This window comes from Lissotriton vulgaris, chromosome 4_1, assembly GCF_964263255.1.
Source record: "Lissotriton vulgaris chromosome 4_1, aLisVul1.2, whole genome shotgun sequence".
In the NCBI taxonomy this organism is placed as follows: Eukaryota; Metazoa; Chordata; class Amphibia; order Caudata; family Salamandridae; genus Lissotriton; species Lissotriton vulgaris.
This window is the reverse complement of record NC_141691.1, coordinates 1,864,594,928-1,864,616,227: the sequence shown is the minus strand read 5'-3', so window position 1 is coordinate 1,864,616,227 and position 21,300 is coordinate 1,864,594,928. Positions and strand designations below refer to the sequence as shown.

Sequence of the window (21,300 nt, the reverse complement as noted above, 5' to 3'; positions counted from 1 at the left end):
TATGCAATTAAGTGTGGGCCCCAGAATTCCGATGAAAGAAGGCCTAATGGCCCGTCAACTTCGGCCTTTATGTTTTGCCCAGCTGGAGGTGGAAACAAAAAAGCCCCCTCACCCCTGCACGTTGCTGCTGGGAGTGAGAAGCAGACAACGTGCAGGTGCTGCTGAACGTGCCTCGGTGTCTGAAAATGACACTGGGACAAGTTCAGTATATTTCTGTGGAGCCCAACTTCTTGGCAGGGTGGACGGCGTCCACCCTTTGAAAATAGTGGATGGACATGCAGTCTACCCGGGTTTACCCCCGACTTGTGCTCTGCCCTTGCTTTTAAAGTATAAATATGTGAGCTGGTAAGATCCCAGCTTAGAAGGAATCATGAAGCAACCAGTGTATAAAGCAAACAATATCCTACTTCTGTTTTTTATCTTGTGGCTTGTAAAACAAATGAAGTGATATGTGAGTCCTAAGTGGGATGGATAGGCCCAGATATGGGCACTCCGTCCGCTGTGCCTTTGGATTCAAGGTGTACCTCGCATATGACCCCCCCAACAAGACAGAAACATTTCTCAAGGTTGCATGTATTCCACTACAGAGGGGACATGATCTAGCCATTTGGGCTGGACCATCCCTTATGGCTCATGACAAAGTTTCATCATCATATGGTTGGCCCCTGGCTGTAAGCTAAAATATGATGAAATGGGATGGGAACCAGAGTAGGTACCAGTAGTTTAAAATTATTCTAGAGTTCTAAGGATCACCACTGCTTTACAAAATGAAGACAACGGACCACAGCGTAACTTGGGCAACAAAAGATTATGTAAAGTAAATGATATTTTATTGCATGTGATATAAAGTTGATACAGTTATGAAAAACGACCACCTTTCATCACTAAGGCCACATTCACTGAACATCAAGTCACAAAAACCATGGGAAATATCCACTGTGGGAAACCAGAGCCTATAGGCCTCAAAGGTGAGCTGGCTTCCAAACAGAACCTGTTGTACACAAAGAATCATGGATCCTTAGTAACAGGTGCCTCCCTGATTTCAGGGCACAGGCCGGCTCTTAAAAACCCAGCTTGATGAAGAGCGGCCCTGCAGGCATGTCCTATGATGAAGCATGACACCTGGTGGTGTGTGAGGACACCCCGTCACACTTTTGTGTGTGTCTAGGAGCAGGCTGGAAAACATGAAAAATTACAAAATGTGGTAGATTAAGAAAATGATTTAACAAATCACTCGGGGGGGGGGGGGGACTTTTTTGTGTATAACACGTTCACTGAAGATACTTTACTAGTTCTAAACTGGCCTACAAGCCTATGAAGCAGTGCTTGATGGGCTGGTCTGACAGAACACTGAATGGCCCTTTTTTTTTTAGCATTTTTGGGCCAGTTCCATGGCCAGGAGGGCCGATTTTTACTGTTATTTTCCACATATTATCACTTTTTTTAAACTATATGCTTCGCTAATGTGGGCCACTTTTATTTTGGTGCCTGGTCCTATTTTTTTTCCCAGGCCGACCATGCATGCAACAAACTACAGTTGAAAAGGTGCAGTAACACTGCACATACTATTGTACCTTCCAATACCTAACATAGTCTTCGACGATCGCTAGTAAGTAAATAAAATGCAAAAGCATTAGGACAATAGGAACACTGTCAGAAAACAATCAGAAGTACTTGTGCTACCCAAGATCAGCTTTTGTAAAACAAGTTCCCATCTTGTTGGGGCTATCTTTGAATCAATTCATTGCTTATCATTATTTCTTATTGTGTGATAACAGATACAGGTGGAGGGCACTTAGATTTGGGGAGCGGAGCTTTCTTCTCATTATTACTTCTTGACTCAGAGCAAGGGAGAGCAGCTTGGAAAATGAACTACAAGGACGAATAGAAAGATAAGAAAACAGTAACTAACAGAGAAAGCAGGGATGTAAAAGAACCTTTCTACCACTGAGAGAAATAGACAGTTATTGAAAGGTGGTAAAAAAAGGTGGCATGGGGTAGAGTCAAGGCCTTGATGCTTTTATATTTTACAATGCTGCCACTTTGCAGCATCGGTGGCAGGCTCCTAAAAAAACTTTGTGCACCCTGCAGTTATTTATTTATTTATTACGAATGAAGCTCTGCATAGTTGGCTAGCGGAAAATGAGCCAGAAGAGCCTATCACAGGGAACGTCTAACAAGCCTCTACTCTTGTCTTCCTAGTAACCCCAAGCATTCTAAAAAGAAATCCTTCCACCATCCCTATTTTATCAAGATCCCAAACTTTGTTCCCAGCAATGCCTGGCCTATCTAAGGAGTTGTGGAACTACATTATAAACTCAGTTTCCATCTCTGCAAGGCCAGGTTCAACATGGCGACTGACATCTAGCTTTAGAGTTTTTGTTTTAAATACCTAGAACTGGTTTATCTATCTGCAGTGTTTTAAAATAAGTATTCCCAATAAATGTTCTCAAGGAGTAAAAATGTTTTAAATTAGGCCCATGCCTGCGGGAGGCTAGCATGAAAAATACTTCCCCCTGGGAATCCCTTTTCCTTAGTTACATTTATGGTGAATGTGTAAGTGTATACATTATTGACACATTTACACCGTGAATCCGTAAGCGAGTGCGGAACAAGGATCCAACTCTTTCAAGGTCTTCCAAAAGGATTCACTTCCGGGATATTGATAAACGGATGATTTGACATTAGGAATAGTCAAATCTCATTCTAAAGGCTTTGGGGTAAGAAGTACAAAGGTCAAAGGTCGCACATCTTATTATTTTTTTCAGTGTGGACAAAGGCGAATTCTCAGATGTTCTAAAATTCATGAGGGGACTAACAATGTCACATGCATCATCTGGCTCCATAAAGGAGATGACAGCTTCTTAAGTGGACTTGGCAGAGAAAAGGTGTGGGTGAGAAGTGTGATGCCTGAGTCCTAAACATCTCCTGCATTATGAGAAATGAGCAAGTTTACAAAAGAGCAACATTTGTATTAATATTATCTTTAATGCAGATGTGATAAGGGGCAGGACAGAATTTTTTAATTTTTTTCCAATTTTTTAATTTCAGTTAGATTAGGTAAAGATTCACATTAGGAGTTTTGCGACCTCTGAAAGTATATCCTGTACATGTTTCCACACCTACAGGTTAGATAGGTTTCAGACTGTAACGACTAGGCACAATTGCTCAGTTACAGTCCACAGATCATGTCAAGCCTGCCACCATTGCACACCCACCCATAAGGGTCTGAGGGAGGAACCTTTGAAGGTAAATGAAGAACCAAGATTCCCATCTTAAATACTTTCTACCTCCAAGGTCAAATGGGAGACGTGACCCCAGAGGGCAGGGAGCAAAGGTCAGCTCAGATATAACATGAAAGTAAGAGAAGCCCAGCCCATGCAATCTATTGCCTTGCACAGCTTTGGCTTGTGAAAAAAATGAGTACATTCTTCACAAGTAATAACAAGTCGGCACTTTTTAACACATTTTGCTTTTATGGCTGAGAGAAGGCAGCAACCGATGTAAAAACATAAACTGCAATTTCAACATCTCTGGTTACCAACTTCAAGTGTTGTATTTTGTTGCAAGAGTTATCTACAAGTCCATCACAGATTGTAGATCGCAAAGGTCTATCCAATGGAATACACTGCAAATCACTGAAACGTAGCTCATGATTTTCTGCTGTTGGTTTTGCAAAGTTTCTGTTTTTCTGGCATTGTCTATTGTGTTATATTTATTTTACATTTCTGACTTTATGAGGTCTCTGTTTTTGAACAATAGTATTCTTATTGACAGCTTGCTTCAAAATGAGTGTTTGTAGAAGATTCTGCTAGTTAAAAGAAAGATGATTATTTGTATAATTTTGGGCCCATGCCAACTGAAGGATTTATGGTAGGCACTACATGTAGGATTGTGTTTTGTGGGAGCGGATGTTTCTGAATTAAAGGATATCGGACGCACACATCATTACTTTTAAAAACGCCACATGTGCCCGATGGGTTCAGTGCCCAGACCCTACTGTTAAGATGCAGTTGAATCGACCCAAAACGCAACTCTATCTCTTACCCCTGGCGTCTTCACACCATGTACAATTGCTACTACAAGTTTGTTGCAACACGATCGAGTCACCCTTCCTTACCTCACCCCACAATACCATAACATTTCCTTCAAAGCTCACATTATAAGCCCACTCCTTACCAACCAAACACAATGAACGGAGTAGGTTCTTATTGATCAACCCACAAGTGCTTCTTGGACTCGCAGGCGTATGCTCGCTATACAAATGCTGCAATGCAGTTCATCACCTGTGACATGAAACCATACTGCTCGGGCTACTTGAGTGTGCCGCTGTTAGCGTGCATGTTCAGGGTGTGCTTGATACCTTATGGCAAATGAAAACCTGCTGGCTTTGAACCAGAGTTCTCAAATGTCGCATCCTTTGCTAATTGAGGCTTTATGTTGGAGTGTATTACACATGTGCACCCCTGGGGATGGGGGCAACCAGTACTCTTGATAAAGCAGAGCAGCTTACTGTCTGGCACATCAGATGAAGCTCTCAATTGTTGCTAGAGAGCCCCGGGCAACTTCTCTTCCTAGAAGCACAATCATTGTGCATTATTGGCCCTCTTCCTAGAAAGAGCCAACGTCACTGGAGCAGGTTTGGGCATGGCCCTCCGGCTGGCCAGCTTCCTCACTCAAGATGGACCCTATTTGACACCATAAGGTGCACTTGGTTACATCATGCATTCCTCTCCCCTTCAACTGCCTGTTTATGTCACAAGGCATCACTTTAAATTATTTTGAAGTTGTTTGCAAAGACAGGAGATTGTGCCCCAACTTGCAGGAAACAGCACAACTCCTGTTGCAGCGCATGTTTACTAGACCTGGTTGAGAGCACCAAAAAGGAATATTTGTCTGCTGTGTGACTTGTGAGGAGGGGATATGAATGAGAAATACTTTGGGACACTGACAACAGCAGAAACATCATAATTAGTCGTATCAAATCCACGACTGCAGCAGGGCAGGTTGGGACAAAGTGCATCGGATCCGCTCAGGTCTTCATGTGAAATGGATCACGTGATTTCTTTGGGGTAAAACAGCAAGTGCCTGCTGCAATAGGGGTCAATTTGAGCTTCACAGACTTACAACGTAGGGTCTCAGGCATCAGATTACGATCCCAAATGGATTTTATTCAATTTAATAATGAAGGTTTCAACACCATACATAAATGTGTGCACCTAAATTCAACACATGCATAATATTATCCTATGTGTCTGATAAAATCACGTTTTCATACCACCCTAAGGTCGACAACTATCTAAACTTACAAGTGTAAATTCAGGTCTAAAATTTACAAAATATGAATTTATTCCATGCATTTACAAATGTAACATTACATTAGTATGCCTTAATGTTAAATAAGATTAAATCTACTCACAGGCATCGTAGTGGACATTTCTTGGCAGGAATAACCAGCAAATTCAGTGAACAACAAACAATTTGTGAGTTTATGAAAATCCATAACGTATTTATAGTCAATTCTGATCCTTGATATGATCAGAGAATTACTTGCCATGTCAAGGGCAGAATTAAAGCCATATGCTGGGCGCGAGAATGGGGGTGGGGAGAAGACCCCAAGTTGGTGAGTGTTGGAACGGAAAATTTCTCTGCATGGTAAATGACGTATACACCTGCCCTAAGTGGCCAACTGTACTTTTGTCTGGATTCGTAATGCAGATACTTGGCAAACACGGATCATGCATGTGCGCCATGACATAGCCCTTTCTCATGGATTGTGGTCTTGTTGGACCAGGAGGGGTGCCTAAATCGCTACCCTCATATTGGTGGAAGGCTACAGCCTTTGCCTAAGAGTTAAGTAACACAAGCGCAGTGGTGGCAGCATACTGTGTAGGGATCAGTAGGAGTGAACACGTCCTTTTTAGACTGTCACTGGAGTGAGGCCCACAGGCTCACTCACCTTTATAAAAGTTCTGCTTCTGTGTGTGAACTCATCCTTGACCTATGTCAGGATGAAGTGCAGAAGTAGTTACTCTGCACTGGATATGTGTGTGCCTTTGAAGGATATAGTACTGGGATAGACCTCTGTCGTGTAGTGCATGTATTGGGTTGATGTATATATGTGAGGGATACATTAAATGTGAGATGTAGTGCTGTGCAGCGAGGTGTATGTGTGCTTGCAAGAAGTGCAATACAGGAAGGGTGAAGTGTTGTGCAGCGAGCACGTGGTGAGAGTGTGCTTACAGTGTCTGTGTGTTTGCAAATAGCACAGTAGAGTACAGAGGAGCTGCAGTACTGAACAATGTGTGCTGAATGTATGTGTGTCTGTGGTGGCACAATACACAGGGGAAGCTCCTCCGCTATGATAGGGGGAGCATCGCCCCTCTGCTGTTAAGCAGTGAGAAACATAAAATGACAATAACTTAGATTTATTGTAATTTTATGTTTCGTGTCCTGGTGCTTTGTGGCGGGCGGGTGGGTGGGGCTGCTGTGCTCTCCGAGCAGTGCAGGGAAGGAGTGGTTTGCCCACTGCTAGCGTGCGCAGTAACTCTCGGGCCACCCAAAACAGTCATGCACACTTCCTTGTTTTCCATGCTGGTTGCATTAAAGCCTGCATAGAGAACATGCCCACACCTTCAGCCCCTGGCTGAGTGCAGTGTCACGGTGCTTAGACCAATCACAACTCTGCATTTCAGTGTTATGAATGGCTTAGGGGAGGGAGCCTGGCTGCCTGCTTCCTGTCGTAGGTAGGTGAGCCGAAGCAGAGAAGACACAGGACCCGACCTCGAGGTAAGTTTAAAAATAATTATTTCCGATCCCATCTCCCCTCTCCCGCATAACACCCAGCACCCTCCCACCCTGCACCCGCCAGCGGCGAGACATACCGGCACGACTGGCAATATATAGAGGTGAAATTACTGGCCAGTATGTGTGCTTTGTATGGGGACTGAGTGGAAGTATGCCTGCAATAGTACATTACATGGATGACCCTGGCTTCTATTTTGGGATCCCTGGCCTGCCTAGTGAGGACATGAGGAGTAGATGAATCCCCCCAGACAGCTTCGGTGTCTCTCCTTACTATGACAGGCAGAGTTTCAAAAAGAAAGAAGAAAGAGAAAAGTGCACACTGCAAGAGAAACACAACCACAACAAAAAAATGAAAGACTCAGACCATAAATCACATTTGGTGTCTGGAAATGGACTATAATAAGCGGAGGTTGAGACCTCAACATTTGTGCAGACACCAGATGGACTGTGTGAGAAGAAGAATCTCTGCAAGACTTCTGCCTGTGACCAGGACTCAGCCCAAGCACTGTGCGGGGAGCACCAAGCCTTTAGTCCCTCGTATTGGTGACCCTATATGTTATGGGAGTGGGGCCGGGCACTGTTGAAGTAATTGTGTGACTGGCACACCATGACTCATGAACGACTCAGCTGCAACCTAGTATGCCAGGAGGGGCCACTGTGGTGTGGACAATTGCTCTAGATGAGTCTGCATTGTGTCCGGAGGTACCACTGCAACCCTGTATGCCAGAAGGGGCTGCTGGTACTAAGTAGCCAAAGAGTTCCTGCCATTGCCTGGGAGGCTGTGACCAGCGGGTCGAGCCCTGCACATCGAGATCTGCCCCCCGATCGAACCCTGAGGACCTTAGAGGGTGCAGAAGAAGACCTAAAACTCTTGCTGGGCTCCAGTCAGAAACTGGAATACCAGCCCCCTCTCCCTCAATTGGGAAAGACTGACTTACCAAGTCTATGCAGACTAGAAGCATCTCAGATATCTGGGGAAAGCCAACAGTGCCGCTCGGGAGAGAGCCTGCGTCTGCTGGGTGCTGCTACGTGTACTGCAACAGCCAGATGTCATCAAACAGATCAGAGGTTGCGTGTTCCCCCAAGGCTGTTGGTCCCCGGGGGACTCGCTGCTGAAGGTGCTGCTGCAACATGGAAACTTTTGAATAATTCCTAAGAGTCAAAGGGGAACTTTTGAGTACGACCTACTAGTGAGCATTCCCTCGATGCTGCCACCAGCGAATAGAGATTAACCCCAACCACATTGCAAGGAAGAGGGTGGGACAGGGATTTGCCTGACAAACACTAGATCCCCAACCTTAAGAGGGATTGTGTTGTTGCTTACGAATATCATTATTCCTTTGCATGTGTTGAGTTAGAAATAAAATACTTCTATTGGCATGTGTAAAGTTAGAAATAAAATGCTTCTTTTTCATATAAAACGGTTCATTTATTTATTAACATTACTGTGTGCACTTTGAGGTATGAGCCATGTTCACTAATCTGTATCTACACCTCCCGCCAAGGGAGACTTTGACTGCTCGACCACAGCCACCACTGAGAGGCAAGTGCAGAAGGGGTACTTGGCCCAGTTGCTCGGAATCCCTATTAGGTCGGGTCCCGGGACATCAGGAATAACAGGCCTCAACCACCACGCCAGTAGCCACTGTGGCCCTCTGCAAGGGATTCTGACAGTGGGGTTTGAAGGGAAGGAGTTTCTTCATGGGGAAAAATATTTTCCTCACTGAGAAATACAAAAAAAATTGCATTTGCAATCTCATGCTCAATGTGCTGGGTTGACAAACTTCTGCTATGTATGTTAAAAAATATGGCAATGCCACTTTAGTTTGTGCCATTGGCAGCCGTGACCGATGTGCTACATCCAAACTCTGTGACCTACCATAACAAGACCATGTTTGAGCTATATCAAACTCTTCATTGAACTTTGTTTCGCATTCTTGGGCATGTATGTACATTATATGCTTCAGATAAAGAAAATAGCACGTTCAGATTTGCATTTTGTTTTAGATATGGGCCTCTCAGCTTTTAGTGTGAAAAGTCTTGCTACATATGAATAATTGAGATGCTAAGACTTTTTCCATGTTTCACTCTGAATTATTGTTTGTACCTTCTAGACACCTGAAGGAAGAATTCCGAAACAGGTAATAATAAGTTCCGGAAATGAAGAGGTTTCTGAGTGGGGTGGGGGCGTTGGCAGACTAATGACAACTTGTGAAAGAAACGGGGAGGAGGGTGACATCTGGTAACAAATAGTAGAAAGCAGCATTCCAATCTTCGGTTGTCAAGGTAAATATTCCCTCAACAGGACTCCATGACCCACAGATCTGTGTTTAGAAAGAGTCTTATGACCCGGCGGCACCAACCTCTGAAATGTAGATGCTGAATAGAGGAATGTGGGGGTGGGGGGAGGGGTGAAACAAATTCAGCTTCCGGTGATACTTCAAATACCAGTGGGCCAGCCTGGCTGCAGGACTAAGGACCAATGATTAGCTGACAGGAGAGTCCTAACTACAGGGAAATATAGATCTGGGGGTGGTGGTCATGCTCTTTACGGTTTGTAGTATGGAATATCATGCTACATATCTATCTATCTATCTATATATTATTTTTTTCTCGAAGTACATACATTTGGCTTTATAGAAAACCTATACATGCTGGTTAATATTTCTGTACTCAATATTTTGGCTACGAAATTCAGCTAGCACTATATTCCATACTCGATATTACGGACCCACACCCTTTTCAAATAGGTGCATGATGTTGTTGATTAAGGTGATGATGATGTTGTCATAGTCATCCAGCTTTGGGTGAAAAATTAACATGATGTGGCATAGTTGGACATTTCATCAGTGTGAGAAAGAAAGGAAGAGGAAGGGAGAGGGGGATAAAGACGTCAGACAAAATGTGTGAGTTGGTAGTAAAAGTCAAGGAAATAAATGACCTTGAAGAGGGTGGGTTAAGTGAAAGGAGCTGAGGCTAACCTACTGGTGGACTAAGGAGCGAGGATCACTATACCCGTAGCACTCCCACCTTGAATTTGAAAAAGTACACAATGTGAAGGAGCAGAGAAAGAGGGAAAACACTCAAGGTATTCCTCATTACAAACTTTGAAACTTGGAACAGTATGCAATACCCACTCAGGAGTAAAACTCAACCATGCCGTAATTGTATTTGTGCACATAAATGGGTGAATCTAAATGAGCCTAGTTTGTGTGTGTGAGTTTAGGGTCTTCTGTCCCTGATATGTAACAAGAACACAGTTAATGTCAGTAGGAGAACATTCAGCCCTTCAAAGAAGCAGGATCGTTCTGTAGAGCAATATCTTTTTAATGACATATGATTCTACTGAAATACCCCATTTTTTAGGTCTCACCTGAGCCAATGCCCTTGCGCATTGCTGGCGAGATTATAGTAAGTGGAAAAGAACAGTCTACCAAAACGGCGGATTAGACATGTGATCTATGCGCGTGCACAAACCAGCCACGTCACACCCCACCATTTGTCTGTGCCTCGCATCAGACTTCAAAGGCTGCTGCTCCCCCGCCCGCCGCACCAGACTTCAAAGGAATGCGCTCCCACTCCCCTGCCCCCCCCCGCCACAGCAATGCCAAGAGCTTGTACTTACACGGGATGCATTTTTTCTTTCCACTTTGGTCCCCCGTTAATATTTGTCAACTATAAATTCTGTTCATTTTGTTACTGAACAAAAAATCTCACAGGAACCATAGGGCAACAATATTTTCACTTGTTGTACTGTACCATCTGTATAGCACTTACTAGCCCACTGTGGGGCTGTGAAAAACCTAGCCACATGGAGTGCACACACACTACGTGAAAATGTTGGAAGCCACTGAATTCCAGATGCTTACAGGGCTAAGAACTATTCAGAGAATTCATAAATGCAGGGCATAATAAAGCACAAGAAAGTACTATATGCCCCAGAGGAATTCAGTTTATACCATACATCGCATTCCACACGTTACACAATCAGTCACCAACAAGGTCATGATTGGACCTGTGCATCTTCAGATCAAAGCACTGAAGACAATGCCAATTTCTGCAGAACCTGAAGTGCCCCCATCTGCCAATAGCCATCACACGCATATTACCTCATGCGCGCTAGCGTTATTCTGCTCGCACGCTGAGATTTTATGAAGTGCACTTTACATGACGAGCTGGGCTCGTCATCAGCGTGCGAGGAGGCTACGCCATGACGAGCCCAGCTCGTCATGAGCGTGGAAGGGGTTAATGATTTGACTAATGTTCCCATTTTGTAACGTCAACACTGTAGCAGTAGTGTCTGGGCATGTTGGCCATATCAGCAGGTTTATTAACAGTGCTTAATCTATAAAACCTATGCGTGCCAGTGTCAACCAAGTGCAAAGATTGAAAGATTAGAAGGATTCTCAGAAACAACACCCTCCTGCCTCAACAATTAGGCATACGGCCTTCCAGTTTTTAATAATGCCCTTAGGACAGGGAAGCAACCATTCTCTGCACGCGATTTACAACCAAACAAGAAATGAGAGAAACGCATTGCAGTGTGATAATGTAAAACACCAAGAAAACCAAAAAACAAGCATTCAATGGAGATATGTTTCACCGACTCAATCTGTCCAATGAAATATTGTAGCAGAGAATTTAACATTGTAACTTTTCAAGCACTTGTGCTTGAAGTAAGAAGTCGTACATATGGAACTTTAACAACCGTGAATGAAACAGATGAGTTTCCGCACCTTAGACCTCCACTTGTGCAAAAGCAAGCTCCAGCCATCATCGTGCAAGAGACGGGCCATCTTCGGAGCCACTAGGAAACCAAGGGTGAGTGCTAGAAACAAGATCTTGCCACTGGAGGTGAGGCAAATGCTAGGTCCATGGGCATTAAACACTCTTGACCTGATTTAGATCTTAGCGGATGGGTTACTCCATCACAGCGGTGACAGATATACCGTCCACCAAAATATAAATCTCATTAAATCCTATTGATTTATATTTCTTCGGATGGGATATTCATCACTGTTGTGACAAAGTAACCCATCCACAAGATCTAAATCAAGCCCTCTGTTGGTGGCTCTTCCTGAATCTCGATGCATGTGTCTTCCCAGAAGGCGATGGACCCAGGGCAATGAATTACCCCCAGGTCTCCTTCTAACTATACCTTCAGCTGTGGACCCACAGGTAAAACATCATATGAGGCACAGGCTGCATGATGGTTGTGATTGTAAATGCTGAGGAGAGCGATGGTGGAAGCAGTCTCTTGCCTCCCACGGGCACTCTATGACCGTACAAGCATGCCTCAGCAGTGTGCCATAATATCTCACTGTTGTGCTCTGGCTTATCTCACCCATAACCTTTGCCTCCTTTCCTCTGCTGTATCTTTTTGTACATTCTTCCCCTCGCCTTATCTGTACTATACCTCTCTTCCAATGATCAAATGTGTACGGTAGGCTCCCCAGAATGCACTACACCTTTGCCTGGAGGGAACACCAGGATTCTGGGGAAGGCAACTCCATCCAACGTCTCCCTGCCCATTCTCTCCATATTATCTCATTTTACCTCTAGTCTGTCCCCTTTTTTCTGTCTCCTCAGACACCATTAGTACTTGACCTGAAGCCATGAAGTACTATACAAATCACTAACAGTGTAGAATTTATTTCCCTACATCAGAGTCTTTATGATTGCTTATTTGATTAATTAATATGAACATTATTTAATGTAAAACTCAAAATTTGTTGCCTATTTATCTGTATTCCTAAAGTTCTCTGGACAGCGTACTGCTTCAAGAAGTGTACCCACACCCAAAAGAGTGCTTAAATTGTAAAAGATATTTACAACAAGGGGTGGTGAGGGACAGAGTCTCTGAATTAAGCAGAAAGCTCTCACCCAGTCAAGAGATCAGGGCTAGATCCAACACCGTTTTTTAGCTCACTGCACCATCCCAGTTTCAGAACCTGGCTGTATGCAAATTAGTCTGTTCCTGTCCCAGTGCATGATGGGAACAGGGCAAACCAAACTACAAAAGCCAATTCTTACACTGGGATTGGATTAAGCTCTGATCTGTTGACTGGGTAGGAGTGTTCTGCTTAATTCAGATACTCTGTCCATCACCATCCCCTTTTCCGAATCGTTTTGTCCACCATAAGCGTGGAAGGGTATGCTCAGACATGAGTCCCTTGCTCACCGCACCATCAGTATTCAAGCAAGCCGGGCCGAAGACGGCTGCAATGCCAGAAACCGGTCCCCGAAAGCTTGTTTCCTTTCCAGTAAAAGAATTGGCTTGGTAGTTTGGTCTGCCCTGTTCCCATGATGCACTGGGCCAGGGACAGACTAATTTGCATGTAGCCAGGTTCTGAGCTGGGATGGTGCAGTGAGCTAAAAAACGGTGATGGATTAAGCTCTGATCTGTTGACTGGGTAGGAGTGTTCTGCTTAATTCAGATACTCTGTCCATCACCATCCCCTTTTCCGAATCATTAAATTGTAAAAGAATCAGTGACAGGGCCCAAAGTTTTGTTCAGAAGCCCATGGTCAGTGCTATGGAAGGTCATGTTATAAAAGATCAAGCCTGTGTGGTCTTGAATCCATGTTATGCCTCTTTAATCCACCAGAAACTCCCGGCCTCCATATCTCACGCTTGCATATTAATTTTCATCCCTGCTATCTCTTTTCTCACAGTTTTTCCGACTTTCTCTTCCTTCTCCTTCCACCCATTTGTGTTTTTCTCTCATGTTGCAGATCTAAATGTGTTAAGGAAAAATGATTGTTCCTCAAAAATGAGTGCCAGTAGGCCTCGCCCGCAACCACCGCTCAAATTAAGCACTTCGTTATAGCACACAGCCATTGATCAGTCCATATACCCTAAGGGATTTTGAGTTTCTTTGCATACTCCTTGTCAGATATAGAAAAAGAAAAATTGCCGCTCTGATGTGCAGTGGATTGAGACCCTGCTGCAGAGATCTGTAGGCAACTAACCGGCCACAAATTCAACCTCCGACTGGGTCGAGTCAGCCTTTTATCGTCTCAAGTTTATAATATGAGTGCCCTTCATTTGGATGATGACTCAATCCAGTGTTGCTAAATCTAACATAATTGTTCTACAGTGAAGAACCTTGGAAAAGCCTTTGCAAAAGCAATTGCTCCCAATGGGGAATAATCTACACCGAGGGGTTGATTCTTCTTTGTTCTGCAACATTCAAGGTCAGCGCCACCAGGCAAGGTTAAGCTCCTTTGAAGATCTTTGTTGGAAGAGAAAGGCCAGGATGTCAGGAAATTCTTTAACCAAGCCAGTGAACTGAGCTAACTACTTACATGAAAGGAGATGACTCCTGAAGACTGGGGAAAGGAATGAAAGCTGCAAGAGCTGCATCTGCCACAGTTATATGGGGCCTCAAAGAAGGTGCACACTTCGTAAATGGTCTGTGCTGCTTTGTTTGGGTGCTACCACGATCTGTGTTTTGACTTCCTCTGGCTTGACCCATCATGAAATGACCACCTATAAGAGGCCTTAGCTGGACTGCAGCTGATGTCCAAGGAAGGGAGCCTTCCCAACCCATCAGGCCTCAGTTCAGTAGTGCTTGAATTCAGACTCAGCTGGAATACTGAGATACAAGCAGTAGTTGTCAGAGGAGAGTTTATTAGAACCTCTGGGTGAGACCAATGAGTAGTGGATACGTCACTGCTTCGCCGCGTATCATTGCCGTATGTTTGCATACACAGGACTGAAGAAGTCAAATATGGAAAACAATGAAGAAAGAAACTCATTTAACAAACATCAGCGTGGAGAGGAGGAGTAAAGCCTACGTCTCCAGTACTCTGAACTGCACAACTTTCATGAGCATTACATTTAAATCATGAAATTGTACAAGTGCTTAGAGGAGATCCAGTTTACAGTGGGCACTACACAGATATAGTTAATCAATTCACCTCTCCCAGCGCCACTGTCAACACACAAAATGTACACACACACATGCGCGCGCACTCCTACTATTAACTGATCTCTGGCATTTGTGTTATTCTGCATTTTGCACCTTCTGGTCTCAGTGAAGGGGGCTCTAGTTATTTCTGACTTATAGGATCAGAAGTGAGTCCGCATCCGGGTGGCTTCTCTTCCACGCTGTTGTTTTGAAGGGAGGCAATGAGTGTTTACACCACAGCCACTGTGCTTCCAGTGGTAACCTGTCCAGGTATGGGACTCACCTGTAGGACCCCGAGAGGACACACCTCCAGTCCGAGATCATGAACTTCTCCTGGATTCGCCCTGAGAATTTCTTTCCTGATTTTGCACAGTAGACTTCACCCGCCACACTCCTTATGGAAATATTCTGAAAAGGGCACAGAAGGGTCATGTTTAGACTCACACACAACAGCTCGGTGTTGACTATACGACAATGGTGTGTAATGTGTACACAAGGAGCTAAATTACACTCAGTACCATCGCAGCTGAGAGTGCAAGGAGATCAGTTACCAAGATCAGTTAAAGCTTATGAAGCTGTCAGTCTGCGCACTGAGCATGAGGGATGGCAAAAGGCACTTCTTTGCATTTGAGATCTGACTTTCAATAAAGTGGGCTCTGCTGTGCAGAGCATTTAACTCACCTGAGAGCTATGCCACAGCCTCCTGTAACACATGGACTCTGGTGGCAACCCTAAATGCTAATGACACCCGCCCTACACACCGTCAGACCTATGTGCTTGGGGCATGTCTAGGCACTGGCTGCAACCCTACACGCTAATGGCACCCACCCTACACACCGTCAGACGCCTGTGCTTGAGGCATTTCTAGGTCCTGGTTGCAACCCTACACGCTAATGGCACCCGCCCTACACACTGTCGGCCTCTGTGCTTGAGGCATTTCTAAGTACTGGTTGCAACCCTACACGCTAATGGCACCCGCCCTAAACACTGTCGGCCTCTGTGCTTGGGGCATTTCTAGGTACTGGTTGCAACCCTACACGCTAATGGCACCCGCCCTACACACCGTCAGACCTCTGTGTTTGGGGTATGTCTAGGCACTGGTTGCAACCCTACACGCTAATGGCACCCGCCCTACACACTGTCTGCCTCTGTGCTTGGGGCATGTCTAGGCACTGGTTGCAACCCTACACGCCAATGGCACCCGCCCTACACACTTGGGGTATTTCTAGGTACTGGTTGCAACACAACACACTAATGACACCCATACACAATGTCGGACCTCTTTGCTTGGGGCATGTCTAGGCACTGGTTGCAACCCTACTTACTAATACCAGTGCCACTCACTGATGGCAACTCGTCATTCTAGTGGAACTCTGTAATTTCATAAAAACCATGCACTAGTGAAAGTCCTACACACTGCGGCAGTCATACACACTGATGTCAGCCCTACATGCTGATGGCAGCCTTACACGCTGGAGTGAAATCTAGACATGGTGGGCAAACCTACATACCAATGGCAGTGCCACACACTAATGCTAACTCTAGTGGAACTCTATGCATTAATCAAAACTATGCACTGGTCATAATCCTACATATGGGGGTCATCATGCACACTAATAATGCCCTACATGCTGATGACAGACATACCCGCTGGTGTCATGGTTAGACACTGATGGTGACCCGACAGTCTAATGGCAGTGCCACTCACTGATAGCAACTCGTCATATTTTATTTTATTTATAATGTTTTATATAGCACGAACATGACCCTAGAGGGTGTTAGAGCGCTTTACATTACAATGTACGGAAAAGTTAGATGGTTGGTGGTAAAACACAGACATTCAGTAAACGATGTTTGATATCGAAAGATAAAGACAGTAGTATATAAGATTTCTAAAAAATGCTAACAGTGATATAAGGTTTAGGGTTTTATGGAATGCATTTGTTCATTAGAAGCTACTTCACTTCTTTTTTGAAGGAGGAGGAGGGTATCTCTGGGGGTAAGGAGTTCCAAATCTTTGGTGCCATACTAGAGAAGGCTTTGCAATACGTTCTCTTTTTGTGAAAGGATTGTGGTTTCAATAATAGTGAGCTCACACTACAGGAGTTTCTGCACCCTCCAGAAGGTACTAACTTTTGCCCTAAGTAGCTGGGGGTTTTGTGATGAAGGGCCTTATGGGTCAGGCAGGCAATATTTAGTTGTATTCTTGCCTCATATGGTAGCCAATTCAGTTCTTTTAAGGTCAGTGAAATGTGGTTATTTCTTTTTTTGTTCCAGAGACGAGCCTGGCCGCAGCATTGAGATAAGCACTCTCAACTGGTGGAACGCTATGCATTAATATAAACTATGCACTGGTGACAATCCTGTACATTGCGCTGGGGCAGTCATGCATACACTCATGTCAGCTGTACCCGCTGGTGTCACAGTTAGACACTGATGGTGACCCTACATACTAATGGCAGTGCCACTCACTGATAGCGACTCGTCATACTGGTGGAACTCTATACATTAAGATAAACTATACACTATTGACAATCCTGTACATTGCGCTGGGGCAGTCATGCATACACTCATGTCAGCTGTACCCGCTGGTGTCACAGTTAGACACTGATGGTGACCCTACATACTAATGGCAGTGCCACTCACTGATAGCAACTCGTCATACTGGCGGAACTCTATACATCAATGTAAACTATGCACTATTGACAATCCTGTAAATTGGGCTGGGGCAGTCATGCACACTAACACCACCCCTACATGCTGATGGTGACCTACTTGCTGGTGCCAGCGCTGGGCAATACTAGCAAACATCTGTGTTACTCATTCCTGAAGTTCTCCCTAGTGAAAAGAAACAGTTTAATGTGCACTGGAAGGGACAATCCCTGCTTCCCTAAACATATTCCTTCTGTGTAATTATTTCAACAATGCTTAGCATTTTACAATGTAATCCTGGTCAATGCCTGCACATGAAAAGCCTGCATCGTTAATTGAAGTTGCACAACTTATATAACAGGGTGCGAAGAACAGATGTAAAATGCACAGAAGGTGGAGTTACATGCCAGTGTTTCAACTTGCAAACGTATCATCTGCTTAGATTTGTTTTAATGCTATTTTTCGCCTGGACAAGATTGTAGATATTACTTAACAGTAAACACACAGCCATTTTACCCCTCAGTTCACAGAGATTAGCAGATATTCAATGTAAACCTCTCACAAATGTAAATTATTCATTTAAAAAAAGTTTAAAAGATCTGTAAAGCCTAAAACTGGAATTCTACTTCAGGGAATGTGTGTTCCATATGTTGCACTCGTAAAGAGTAATGTTTGTCACGTGCACAGCCTCTTAGTGCTGAGAACCGAAGCGCCTCATAGTGCGGGAGGTTAACAAAAGCATCTCACTGAAGGAATAAACAGGCCTTCTAGGCCACCTGTGTCTTCTGTGGAGTAGAGAGTGGTTGGTAGCAAGTGCCAGAGGGGCGCAGCCATGACAGAGGATGGTCGCCCTCCAGACAGTGGCATGAAGGGCTGTGGTACTTGTAAGAGGTGTTCACGTGAGACATAAAGCGCTGTGGTACTTGTGAGAGGTGTTGTTGTGTGTAGCGAAGGACAGAGGATGGTCGCCCTCCAGACAGTGACATGACGCGCTGTGGTACTGGTTTGTGGTTTTTCTCGTGAGACAGGAAATTGTTTCTGGTGTCCATTTCACATTTCCAAAACCCATGAAAGTACTTTAGTGCGTTATCTCTAATAATTGCTAGAATAAAAAATGCGATTAGACGTGCGAGGGTCCATTGGCTGTCCAGCTGTTGTTCAATTAATTTGTCAAAGACATAAACCATGCAGATGACCTGGAAGCCCACTTTAGTGGATAATATAGCCCTAAATGTCAGCTTGATGACGTAGAGGGTGGAATCCACCGACCACGCTCAACTGGACCCATAACTCATGCTTTTTTCCAAATTTACTATCAAAAGCTGTCCGTTTCCAGCTGTGCCGGGCTCCTTTTGGTCTAAACACCGGAAGGATGTGGATAATGGGGCCTTACAACAAGTGCTTGTTGTGTGTGGTCTATTAAGAAGGACTTTAAAAAAAGCATTCGTGCTAATACAGTTCAAGGAAACGTTCATTTGTTTCCTATTTGATAATAAAAGGAATTATAATTAGAACTGTGCCATGATAACCCATAATATTTGAAAACTTGATATTACGAATCAGTTATTTTTACTTTTTATCAAGGTTACTTTAATGATTGTATAGTTTCTTTGATTACTAGAGCCCTAGTAGTAGATAGCATTTCTTGAAAAGTAGTGGCAGAACTGTTTTAAACCCAATGTTCATGTGTCTGTCGCCAGGCACTGGGTCAGGTGCTCTTTTCATCAGCCTAAGCGTTGCCTTCCACAGAATACCTCAATTTCACTTCCATGTCGGCCACTGTTCTCTCCTTGTGCGTGATTGACATTCAGGACTATTTATCTGGGTGTTTTTATTTTTATTTTATTCTTACCCGCTTTACTTCTATTACTCCTTCTTTCTCCACGTGTTTGTACCCTTGACTCCACCCCTAGGCTCAATTTCCCTATGGCCCGCTGTGCCTCCTTGTGCTAAAGCCCCACGCCCCCCATGAGCCTGAGTTGAGCTGAATGAGCTTAGAGGAACTGACCACCGCATGTGGGGGCTTATTAAGAAGCGGCAGCGATAATTATCGCTGGCCGCGCCTAGTGCGAGTTTTTCTATCGCTGGCTATAGCTGGAATTCATCGACAAGCTAGCGCTGTATTTACAATACTTAGCGCATTGGCGATGAAAATTCCAGCGATAGCAGGGAAATGTCCCAACATGGCTGGAAGGAAAACAAGCGATGTTCCCTGCAAAACAGCGATGACCTTGCTGATACGACCCTGTGGTCGTAACCTCACATTACACCACCCATGCAAAGTATGCCTAACACTGGATTTTAGCAGACGTTAAAATCCAGCGTTAATGGCCGGTTAGCGCGATTTTGTTTATCGCTTTGCCGGCCGGGGCATTGTTGTAAATATTGCAAAGCAGCCTTTGCGATATTTTCCCATGTAGTCTATTGAGGCACGCCTACTTTGCATCTCATTAACGATGCGATGCAAAGCGGGTGCTAAATCACGTAAACACACGCTAGTGTGTCCTTGCTAATATTGTGATAAAATGATCGCCGCTTTTCGGCCGAAAACACGTACTAAAGCGGCGATAATTTGATCTCCCCCTCTTGTTAATATGCCCTGTGGTCAGATTCTGCCTTGTTGCTCTTGCACACTTTGGCTAGGGCAGATGGCGAGAACCAGCTTGGTAAATATTGCCACGGCTTGGTTGTTTGGATTGATCACACTTTGCCATAGCACTAATGCAAGTGTCTCCAGACAGCACCAAAGTATCCCATAGGGCGATATAAGATCATCGATTACTCCTATTCAATAGTGTGTGTGGGGGGGAGGGGGAGATGATGATGACTCATCTGCCCTTTCACCAGGAACTGTGCATCTTTCTGTGCTGCCGGGCAGCAAACATGACACCTATAAAAAGACAGCAAGTCATTCAACCCAGAGAGAAGTATGACACGCATAGCTAAAAGAATGTTCAGCCGTGACTGTGCTTTTTTACCAGTGAACACAAGAAAAATGTGATAAACAGGTTGCTCTGCGCTGCAGCTACCATGATGTTCTTGGGGAGGGGTGTTATAGGCTTACCAATCAGTGTGCGCCTGTGGAAATTTGATATCTACTTTTTCTCATGAAAGGAGCTGAAAAAGATCATTTGAGCTAGTGGTCCACACTAGAGCACTGCTGGGTTTTGACCACAGAAACTAAAGCAGCAGGTCGTGCACCCTCACCAAGATTGCTCCTTTCTGGCAAGTACCAAGGTACAGAACATAAATGTGCAAAGGGATGTCCCGCCCAGGATATTTTTGAATGCATCTGTAAATACTGCGAACAATTTGAGTTAGCAGACTTCACCAGATTTACAATGCACTTAGAGAGGACTGTCGCAGGCTTGCCGATCTGTGTGTGATCCATTTGGTGTGACATGTCAACAGAGACTCTAGTAATCTCCCTGAGAGTGGACTCCTGGTTGGTGGAAACATAACAATGTTAAGGCAAGACCTAGAGCTTACTCTTTACATCAACCAATTGAGTAGAGAGCCCTCAAAGGCAGGGCTTCTGGATCTGACTATGGTTGCAGGTGGGTATTAAGTTGGGACTTGGGGAGGAGCTTAGCGGGCGACCAAGATGGCCGCGTAAGCTCGGAGCTCCGTGGACCGTCCGATCCACCGCAATTATCCTGTTTGGAATCCTGGTCCACGTTGGTGGCACTGTATAGCTGACGGCCTGCTGAGGCGGGGGCTGCAATCGGATCCCAAATCGGTGGCTCCTGAGCGAAGTTACGTCGAGCTGAACTCCGCTCCGTAACGGTGCCATTGTCCATCCGGACTTCGTCACTTCGCCACTTCGCTCGATCGTACTGAAAGGGCCTTGCCTGCCATCTCCTTGGTGCAGACGCTGTGATCTGGCCTTGCCCTGGTCGACCTGAGTGGGGGTTTTTTCTGATCTGATT

At 44.7% G+C, this 21,300-nt stretch overlaps 1 protein-coding gene across 1 annotated transcript in view; it reads right to left on the bottom strand.

Annotated features, from left to right (window-relative positions):
* Positions 1-21,300, bottom strand: part of SACK1A (scaffolding CK1 anchoring protein A) — a 66,547-nt gene that overhangs the window by 30,122 nt on the left and 15,125 nt on the right. The window contains exon 3 of the mRNA XM_086966173.1: positions 15,003-15,127. Coding sequence (XP_086822299.1) covers positions 15,003-15,127 — 125 coding nt within the window. The remainder of the gene's footprint in view (positions 1-15,002; positions 15,128-21,300) is intronic.